The sequence below is a fragment of the Ptychodera flava genome, chromosome 5 (assembly GCF_041260155.1).
Source record: "Ptychodera flava strain L36383 chromosome 5, AS_Pfla_20210202, whole genome shotgun sequence".
Taxonomy (NCBI): domain Eukaryota; kingdom Metazoa; phylum Hemichordata; class Enteropneusta; family Ptychoderidae; genus Ptychodera; species Ptychodera flava.
In genome coordinates, this window is record NC_091932.1 from 11211028 (window position 1) to 11222305 (window position 11278).

Sequence of the window (11278 nt, forward strand, 5' to 3'; positions counted from 1 at the left end):
ATCACAGGACTTTGGCAACGAACTACACGTGCATATTGATTTGCATATATGAAAGTTAATGCTTATTAAGCCATGAATCAGTGTACACTTCAAACCAAGCGGGATAGCAAAAGTGTAAACTTACATGACACTTTTTATAATTGGTGTGGGTATTCTCCTGTATTGAGACTTAACCTTCATTGAGGGAAGTTAAATCGACAGCTGACAGCATGTTAGGGAGATATGCATCTCTCTCTCTCTCTCTCTCTCTCTCTCTCTCTCTCTCTCTCTCTCTCTCTCTCTCTCTCTCTCTCTCTCTCTCTCTCTCTCTCTCTCTCTCTCCAGATGATGTAGAAGTGAGAAAAATCCATATATTTTTTCAGAAGGGGATAGACTGTGATATGGTGCTCATATTTTATGTGAAATATTAGTGACAAAATGGTCTTCCGCATATCGTGACTCTTGCAGGTGAAATGTTATTGAGCCTTTTCATCTAGACAGGTAAGTGTTCATTAAGCCTGGTTAAATGCGATGCTCATGTTTGAATTCCGTCATTTTGTTTAGTTGGCATAAACCAAGAAATAAGCCAAATTCAGCTTCCACGCGATTAAGCGCGAAGATCTCACCTATTCCTGCATGAAAGCAATATTCATTTTTCACGGCCCTTTGTTTTTATTTTAATGATCACACGCCATTCAAGTTTCACATGAGACCACATCACGCAAAGAGAGACAATGAGTGACGTTATGCAGCCCACGTGCCATGTTCACTCGTAAGGGATAGGACCTTTCATTTACTAATATCAATTTAATTCAATTTTCCTCATAACTTGCATCGAAAACAACTTGCCTCGTACGGGCTAGTTATAATTTATACTCTTGTATGTTTTCAGAAGTCTTGTAATTTTATTCTTTATGGCATCGGTATCAGCATAGCAACAGTACAGTATGAAAAGGAGAGAGATTATCTCTTACTAGTCACTCTCACTCACCCCTCCACTCTCTAAATTGTGAATACTCTGATGTATCGGCGGCTGGGCCTTGAGGCGTAGCAACGGCTCCATATTCAATAAACCCGTTCCAACTCAACAGATCATTTTTAGTTCCAGCCTCGCTTCTCTTTCATTCGCTGAATCATGACACAATCACAATTTTAATTTGAATTCAGCGTGTCTTGACACATTTATTACTCCAATTTTGGCTGTATTTGTGCAAAATGTACTACAATAAAAACCAGTGTAATTTGGTAAATAGTAAAGTCAGCGGTTGCAAAATCTCATTTTATCACTCGTGTCGTTGTTTGACATCACTGAAATAAACAGCATTTTCATACAAAGAACAACGCCCTCACAAATACCCGCTAACTATCGCTGTGAGGTTACACACTTAAACTTTCCTACGACAATGAATAGAGATGTAATTGAGTTGCACAGACTCCTCATGCAAATGACTGGTCAGATTGTGTAATGGCATTTATTCAAAAGTATCAATATCTGATTTTACACACAATTCTTTGAGTTAATATTTGTCTATCACATTTTTTGATTTCGAGAACCAGCTCATAAACAGAATAAGACATTTCACAGGTTTAGGTGGGTGACCATGGAAAAGTAAAAATATTGCCATCTTCTGTACAAGTGTGTATCTTATAGGTAACAGTGAAAAGACAAGCAACTTTATTGAACGAAAGAATGTTACCATTTTACTGTTTGAGATACATCTCGTAGAATTGCACCATATTCTTGGATTTAATCCAGCTCTCTGAGCTGACTAAGACTGAAACACTGCCGTTTCCTTTCAGTGAAGGTTGCCAAAACGTTTATTTACAAATATATAATGGATGGCTCATACGGAACAACCACTTTATATATTACATTGTACAGAAAGAATTCTGAGAACTGTCATTTCCTACAGATTAATTAATTCAATACAGAGTAAAAGCAGAAAAACTTGGTAATTTTCACTCAGGCTATTTTCCAACTTCGTATAAAAATTTCGAATCAACTGTGCGTTGATTGCATTCGTAAATCACGATGTTTAAATTAACTAACGATCTCATTTAAAGTAGGAAGAAGTTAGATCATGGCAAGCGAAGAGAAGGGAACGCAAGCAGAGATATCGTTTCAATAGGACCAGTAAATGTAACTTTTTATGATTGTTTCACTATGTTTGTTTTTAATGTCAACAACAGTTTCATATTCTCCTTCCGAAAGCATGTTGAGATATACAGTATTCAACTTGTCAACTCAGCCTGTATCTGTTAGACTGCGTTGTCATTGTTGACAAGTGGATTCTGGTCTGGACTAGAATTCAAATGCAACGGAAACAGTAAATTTTACATGCTGTGAGTTGGTGCTGTGTTAACGAGTAGTTGGTGTCCAAACATATTTTAGAGAATGGAACTTGTAATTGACATACACAACAAAAATAATTTTAAAAATCCAATCAACAAATGTTGCAGCTAAAGGCCCTTTAATCACGGTCAACTTAGGAAATCGTTGAGTTTGGAAAGGAAAACGCTTGTTTGTTTCCACTCTTCTTAACCAGTACCACACAGAGACAGACAGATAGACAATGCATTTACAAAAATTCCCCACTCAATAATTACAATAGTTAGAAAACTCTTTCACTAATTGTCGGTTCATCCGTACAGATTGTCTATATAAGGACGGAATATGAATGACTAATAAGGTTTGAATGACTAATAAGGTTTGAATGGCTAATAGGGTTTGAATGACTAATAAGGTTTATTTAATTAATGTAGAATGCACCTTGGGAACAAATATTCGAACTCTTAAATTCTTTCAGGAATTCTGATCGATCACTTGTGGGGCCCATTTTACGTTCTTGGAATAGGAAAAATTTTCACTGTCTTAGTTTTTTGAAAATCGAAAATTTTCTTTTACCCCATAGAGTTAACACAATGATGGCGGCCATTTTGAATTTCAAATATCGGGTCAATAAAAATTTCAGGTAATTTGTTTCTCTAGTACCACACTTTGCGCGGTGACCCCTAATTTTTATACTTGACTTGGTAAGAGAATGGCTGAAAGTTTCGTTGGGGGAAATTTGAGCAAAAGTTTAAGTCGTTCACTTTCGAGGCGCATACTGCCCTGAGTTACTCTTGACATGGTCAAGAACGTTTAAGTCTAACAAAGAACGTTGTGAGACTTCGATAATAAGGTAAAGATGGTGTCTTTCTGTAGAAATTGTGATTATAGAAATAACGGGCGACGCGCTGACCATTAACGTTTATTTATGGGCAAGGGCGAGAGGAAAGCCAAAAATTAACCGGCGAGGCTTGCCGAGCCCTTTAATTTAGCATCACGGGCATGAAAACAAACCATTACTGTGTATTTGTGGGCAGTCACGTGTCTCAGCTCGACCAATTAAAACGAAATGGACAGGGCATGATAATATAATTCAAAATAGAAACTTCTATCTTTTGCTGTCGGAAATCAATCAGTCATCAGACACCTAGCTTTAATTTGTGATATAATGAGCCTGCTTCTTTTTATTTCACAAAGTTATTTCAGAAACGATACTGCAAGACGTAATCATTTTGTTTTGCTCTTTTTTTTCACTAAATCTAAATGCATACTGAGAGAAGGTAATATACTCATGTATGTGATAAAAGTTCACGAGATGTAAAATCTAAGAAATATACTACCCTTGATCATGTTTCAATTTTCTGAAAATTGAAACGATTTAATTTTTTTTAAACCAAGGGAAAGACATTTCACGACGCATATGTTTCTGTACCAACCATAATTTCGTGCCTTTAATTGATCAATATTATTTTTTTTATTAATTTTACCCATATATAAATGATACAGAAATGTACATGATAAAAACTTGTAATCTATATACATAAATATAGAAAGGTGCAAAATCAAACGAAAACAAAAACATTTCACAGTCAATGCAAAGTAATGGCGGTCCGGTGAAAGTTTGTGAGGTAGTCTGAGAAATTAATTGACTACTGTCCAAAATGTAGCTAACCTTAATTATAGAAGTTACAGAAAGAAAACCAAAGAATCAGTTTATCAACATTATCTTTAAGGATGAGATTTTTACCTATTAATACACATATATGATACCGCGAGAAACAATAACTCGCTCTTTCCATCACATCATGCGTGTGCACAGAGAAAATAATAAATAGGTGTCAAAAACCCACAATAAGTAAAATTTGTTCTTTCAACAATGGAGAGTATCTAAGAATTAAAACAAAGGTCAGTCAATATATTATTATGTTAAAATTGTTAGAATTTCCACTGGTATCTTTACACGTGCTATATGCAATGAATTGAACCTTGCAGACCAAAACAGTGGGTGTGACAGCACTATTCACATGCTAGCCCATTTTATATATAATGCACAATTCGGGGCAGATGATGATTTCCACATTGATAAAGAATCATTAGCATAAAATTTCAATACCGAAACAATGCTCATTAATATAATTTGCATAAATTAATACTAATGTGCCCCGTATCTTGCACTAATAGCATTTTCATGGCACTGCACTCGTAGCGACAAAGGACGTATCGTTCACTTTTTTAACCCCGACCAGCGAGGGCAAAACACCTCGCAAAATCCACGGCGAAACTGTTTGTACTTGAAGGCGTATATTATGGGATTGATGACTGAGTTTGAAAAGGCCAACAGGACGAAGAAGCTGTAGTACACACTGGCGTACTCTATGGGGGCGCCAAAGTTGAAGAACAGAAAGAGAAACTGGTTGGGCGTCCAGCAGATGGTGAAGGCTAACATGACCACCAACAGGACCCGTATTACTTTCTTACGGGCACGAAGGAGCGTCGCTGCCGGGCCAGTGTCGACGACGGATGCGTTGTTTGTGGTTAGCTGCTCGGCGCTGTTTTTCAGACTTTTAACAATCTTTAAGTAACACCAAAACATAATGATGATGGGAATTAAGTAAGTGGACAGAAAGCTCACCACGCCAACGATGACACTGGCCGAGTTGCTTGGCCACGAAAACTGGCAAACTCGGACGCCGTCGACCGTTTGGAAATCATGGAAAAACACGAATTGTATTTCGGAGAAAAATGATATCCCCCATGTTGCCCCAATCATGATGGCGGCCGTTTTGACAGTAAATTTCCGCTGGTATACAAAAGGATGGACGATTGCAAAGTAGCGTTCCAGAGTTACAGCGACAAGATTGAATACCGAGCATTTAATGCCGACCCAAAACAGAAGCTGACTCTCCCATATACGGCAGTACATAACCCCAGCAAACCCCGGCGGGTACACGACTGTGACGGCGCTAAGTAAATATCGGTTAAAGATCAACAGTAGCGACGTCCAGCCATCAGCCACTGCCAAGCTCATGATGAAATAATTTGTCATTGATTTCATGTATTTGCTGCCAAGTACAATTATGCACACCAGTATATTGCCGATGCTGCCAATAATTCCTAGCGCCAGTTCGCAGTTCTTGACCCAGTCGACAGACGGCCCTGTCTCGCTGGTTGAAGTTATGTTGGGTGACGCAGTGATATTGTCCTCCATCGTGTCATTCAAGTCCTGTACAATGCTTGTCGGCGTAATAAACAGTTGTATGAATTCTATGTCGTCCCCTTCAGGCGATGACAGAGAGATATGACGAGAGTTTATTTGAACTCGAACTTCCTCTCTGGCCTGGAACTGAAATGGAAATTAATAAGCGATAGCCTGTGACAACATGTGTACGGTCGTTCACCTTCCCTGTACCAGGGACAGTTGAACAAGGAAGAACTAGCTTTTGGGCCATATGCTTACATCGGAAATTCAACAGGTAGACGATGATATTTTGAAGCCTAGAGTCTGTTTCAAGATTGTCTTTGAATTTGATCTCGAAGCGCCCCCCGACGAATTGATATCGGTGGCAAGATGCAGGATAAACAGCCATATTAAAATTGACATTTTACTAAAGGGAAACTGATATTTGAGTTTAAAAAGCCAAGATCCGAGAAGCAAGCACGCGTATACATCCATGAACTTGTTCTTTGAAGGAGAAATTGTACAGTAAATATCAAGGCGTATTTTCTCAAAGAGGTATGCAACTTTTGTGTGCGTACGTGCATATTGGTTCTTTGCGGATAAAGGGAATATTCCCCGCACCCCCCCCCCCCAAAAAAAAAAACAACCCATGGCGCTTCTTGTAAGCGGTCCACATTAGAAAGAGGGGCAAAGAAGATAGACATGTGATGTATCTAATCATATGAGCGTCGCTCTGTTTCAAAAGGGCGGCGAAACCCATAGAAATGTAACTTCTTTGGACAAATGCTTGAAATTTCAATTCATGAGCAGAAAAGGTATATATAGAACCGCCGGTTCGATAATTAAACATTTGTCGGTCTGATTCAAAGGCGGTATCCCTCTATGACGTCTCATCAGAAGCGGTACAGCAATATTTGAGGTCCAAATCTTCCTACAAATTACTGTAATTCAGAGCCATATCTTGTCATGCTGTAGAAAATGGCCGACGCAATTTTGTTGAAAACGTGACTGATGCACGCATGCGTGATTGCAAATCAATAGTTACGACATGCACTTCGCTTTCATGGCTATCTAATTTTTTGCTGGTTTTGCTGGTCTGGTTTTAGGTACTATAAATACTTTTATCTCGGATTTAGACCCACATGATCCTTATTCCTGATTCAGAGCCCAGGTCGCCGTTTGCGCATGTCAAAATATTCTGTGTTGACCCATCGAGAACGGTGCCCGAGAGCCGCAAGGGCTATATTAGCTTTAGCCTCATTGTGAAAGTTGAAAGACGCTTTTTTAAACGGTTGCCCTGACACCAGCTCTTGTAAGACAAAATATCGCAAATAATTCAGTAAGACTATAGACGGTGGATATCAAAATTCAACTCAACTGTCTATGCTGAGACTCGTATCTCGCACATATTCAATCGTAAATTACGACCCACGCCCTTCAAACTGTTCAAAATCGGCATAAGACAAAATCTTTGATGTTTTCTAAAGCGTACTTACTCAGACAATAGTCTTCAAAATATCTCAGTGATCAATCGTGTATAGTCGTTCTCAGATAAAGGCTTTCAAAGGATTCGATGGCCTGTAATCTAACTAGCAGTCCGATACCATTCAATAAAGACAAGAAAAGAGATAACTATTATTAAATAATTCGACCGCTTTGATACGTTTACATCTTTTGAATAGGAAAATTACCTGTATCTATACCGAAATATTGCACGGTATTTAAATAAATTATCGGCGGAGTGAATTACACTTGGTACTCTCTACCAAGCAATAGGACCGTCTTTATCCAAGGGAATGTCTTCCTATCTTTTATTACGGAGAGCAGCCTGGGATATGCAGATGACAACCATAGGGCAGATCGGAACAATTAGTTTTAGGTGGCCCGCGGTGTCTCATATCGAGCAGGTAGCTGAGGCATTACGTCTTCTACAGTTCTTTGTATTCTGCATGTGCGGGTGAGTAACAATACCAAAAAGACTCCCGCGGACCCATACTAACAAAATGGTGATATCGTTGACCATTAAAAAGAACTGATTTTCAGGAGCATTAAGCTTACAGATTTTAGACGAATCGATTGTTACCTTTTTATGGGTGTATTTATGTACAACAGAAATTATGATGGGTATGTTTCGATAAAATCTCTGGCTTTCTCAAGATCATCCGCACAGTCATGTATATCCCTAATCAGCCTCTTTCACGGTTGCACCGTTACCTATACATTGTATCATACGCCTAATTTTCAACTGTTTTACGGACGTATTCCTAGGTTTTCAGGTACGATGTTACTATTGGTAGCTGCGACTTCAAGCGTTATATTTTAAAATACAGGTAAAGAAAAAACGCAATTTCATTTCTTTTAATTAGAAAAGATGGACCACGCTTTAAGTAAAATCTGCTTACCGGTCCGAGAGAACGCCACTGCTACGATCAGGCTTATCAACAAAAATTGTTCCATGATGAGGGCTGTTCAGCAATATTCGCCAATGATGAACCACCTCGCAAGTTTTCAAAATATATAGTCTTAATGATGCAAAATGGTTGGTCACTATTTGTGGCAAAATGTCAGCATTTGCATGGATTTGCAATTAGGATTTCAAATGCGCATGACTTAACACCCACACTACAGAGTATATTTACAAATTGAAGTAGTTGGGACCTCGAAAACGAATAACAGACCTTGATCAAAATTTATCCAAGTCCACGAACAGAATTTCCACCATGCTCTTTCAAAATCAAGAATAAAAAATCAGGATCACCATGCAAATTTTGGTACGAGAAAAACAAATTGCCCGATAATATTTATCGATTGCTGTCATCCTTGTGTTATCTCTATGGGGAAACATAATTCCCGATTTTTAACAAAACTAAGCCAGTTAAACTTTATTTACTCGATAGGCCTAAAAAGAAGCCCCTACATGTGGCAGGCCAAACGAATTGTGTAAAAGTCTTAAAGTCCACAAAACTGTCCTTTAGGCGCTTCTATGTTAAGCGAAATCCAATCTCGGAGCAGGCTTGTAACCTCCATAAATGTAATAACCTCCATAAATGTAACATCAACCATAATTGTAATAAAATGCACCCATAAATGTAATATCACCCATAAACAAAAATCAACCATAAATGTAATAAAAACACCAACCACAATTGTAATAAATGGTAAACATAAATGAAATAAAAAAATCACCCATAAATGTAATACTTGTCAACCATAAATGTAATAAATCTATTTTGTACTTGATTTTGAGGAATTAGCCCTTCAATGTTTATCTCTGTAATAAGCAAAGCAACTCCACACATTATTCATATCTTAATTGTTTGCGTTTAGTGTGTTTTGTATATTTGAAAGTGTATTTTACGTTTCCCTATTTTGTGTACTAAACTGATTGGCCATGGCGAGACACAGCTGTAATCTGAGTGTCAGTGAAGTCTCTACTACAGAGTGGAGCCGTTTTTTTTCGAAATTTGCCGCACTTTCATAATCAGTCGCCTCAAAATCATCTTCAGTGGATAAATTGTGTGGAATAATCGATAGATTTTCGGTATTCCTATGTTGTCTCACTTGAAGTTTGTTCCTTTGCTGGGGTGTTAGGATGCATAATTTTGTTCAACTGTGTCCAAGGTATTGTTCGTAATGTTTTTTGACTAAATTGAAATATGGATATGTTCTCGTCAACATGTTTTGTGTCGTAAATTTCTGTTATAAGGTATATTTCTCTGTTGTTTGTTCTGAGTCATCTGTCATAAACTGTATCATATCACTGGTTGACGAGTTATTTTGACACTTCCTTATTATGTAATTATCAGTGTCTAGAACTGCTGTTCCACTTCCATTATCTAACGGTTTGATCAGTACCTCGCCGTTTTCTGAGTGTGTTCTCAAAGTACTATATTCTGTGTTTCGGAAATGAAACCTAGTTTCAGGAAAGTATGTTATAACATTACACTTGTCTTAATAAAGTTATTATTTACTCAGGGCATTGATAAACAAATGATCACATATACAAGTTCAAGTTTATTACATTAATGGTTGAGTGTTATTGCATTTATGGTTAATTTGTTTATTACATTTGTGGTTGCGGGTTGTTACATTAATGGTTGGTTGGTTTATTACATTTGTGGTTGATTTTATTACAGTTGTAGTTGATATTACATTGGTGGAGATTATTACATTTGTTGAGGTTACAAGGCTAACATATGGGTCGATTAAGACATTTGGCAGTAGGGTGTCTGCATACTACGTTGAACTTTGGCAATGTTGTTCATTAATATTCTTATGTTCAAAGCAAGGGAAGATAGCTCGTTTCAGAATCAATGCATGTCATGTTGTGAATATAATTATCTCCTACTTCTCTTTGAAAATGTGACATACTCTACCATCAAACAACATAAAAGCGGTGCCTTAAGTGCCTCGGTTGTATAGTCACATAAAGGTTTTGATTCACAGTTTAAGATGATGACAATAAGATAAAGAAGTTGAAGTGTCAAATATTACAGGTAAAAGGATGCCATTTCTGTTTCTGTTTACAGTTGAGTCGCCATTCAATGCAAACAAAAAATACGCCAATACATATTTTACATAGTACAGCCATGTGTATTGTATTTTTATAAAAATATACAGTGTTGATATAAAATGGAATATCGATATGATTCCAGATAATTCTATAAAGCGTTGCATTTCTATAATACATATACCACTAGTCCTCTAACAATTCATGGCCTCTTGGCAAGCTGCCAATAAATATAATCACTGATCACATGAATTCTTGCCTGCCTACTTGCCTGTACACACACACACACACGCACGCACAGATAGCGTGCAGAATCATTCATAAGTGTGCGCAATACTTTCAGGTATAATATCACCAATATAATTGGTATGAAGGACGCCAATATCTTACAAGATATGAATAGGTCAACTTAAATAACTTGAATAATTATTGGTGCTGTAAGTGCATCTAATTTTTGTGCAGATATATTTTATGCGCAAAAGACTCGGCAAAACATAAATGTTGAAGATTTCGTGTTTGCTTAGATGTTTATAACTTCATTTTTTCCGAGAGCTTCAGGCATTTTAGGTTACAAGTGGTGTTACTCTACTTGTCACCTAATCAAATAAAGTTGACAAGGCAATAAATAAATGGAGAATTCGCCATCCACTCTACCCGCATATGATTCCGTTACCATAAGTGGAAAGTAGTCAGTGGTGGTTGTTTGAAGTACTGGCTTTCAAATATCGAAAAACAGAGTGTGAAATTAATTGCTTGTCAAAGATTCTGATTGCTATCTCGATGTTTGAAGAGAATTAGAATAGTAACTTCTACATATTTAATGTTTATGTCAGTGTAAAAAAAATCGTCGCATATGTGTTATGTTGTGTATGAAACTATTTATTTTAAGTAGTGGCTTAAACGTATAATTTTAATGTTGGACCCCGGTATGGCCTTGTGGAATGTCACGGGCTAGGAAATTAATATTTGTGAAGGGGAAGAAAGACATGGGACAGAAAAGGATGAATAACATCTAAAATGGAAAACGGTGAAATTTTATTTTGCATAAACATCACTGATTGGAAGGGAAGAAAATTTGGTAACAAACTATTGTCCAATAATGATATGGCTAATATGAACGCAATCACTCGCCCTACCTTGACGTACAGTAAATATACACATAATAAAATCTGAGTGTTAAACTTGATTTTAGGCATTTCTCCTTACATGTGTGCTCTGGCTGGCGCTCGTAACATTCGAAAATTACGACAAAAATGAAAATTACGAATAATAACGAAAGTAC

The 11278-nt window shown here is 37.3% G+C and overlaps 1 protein-coding gene across 2 annotated transcripts; it reads right to left on the reverse strand.

Annotated features, from left to right (window-relative positions):
• Positions 1–1138: 1138 nt before the first annotated feature.
• Positions 1139–8382, reverse strand: LOC139132994 (somatostatin receptor type 2-like). Of its 2 annotated transcripts, none has more exons than XM_070699336.1 (3): positions 7889–8382; positions 6983–7075; positions 1139–5651 (listed from the first exon to the last, which is right to left on the reverse strand). In XM_070699336.1, the coding sequence occupies exon 3, from the start codon at positions 5514–5516 to the stop codon at positions 4533–4535; it is 984 nt and encodes a 327-aa protein (XP_070555437.1). In that variant the 5' UTR covers positions 5517–5651; positions 6983–7075; positions 7889–8382; the 3' UTR covers positions 1139–4532. The 2 variants fall into 2 exon arrangements, with proteins under 2 accessions (XP_070555437.1, XP_070555436.1); XM_070699335.1 differs by having other exon boundaries at positions 3801–5645.
• Positions 8383–11278: the final 2896 nt, after the last annotated feature.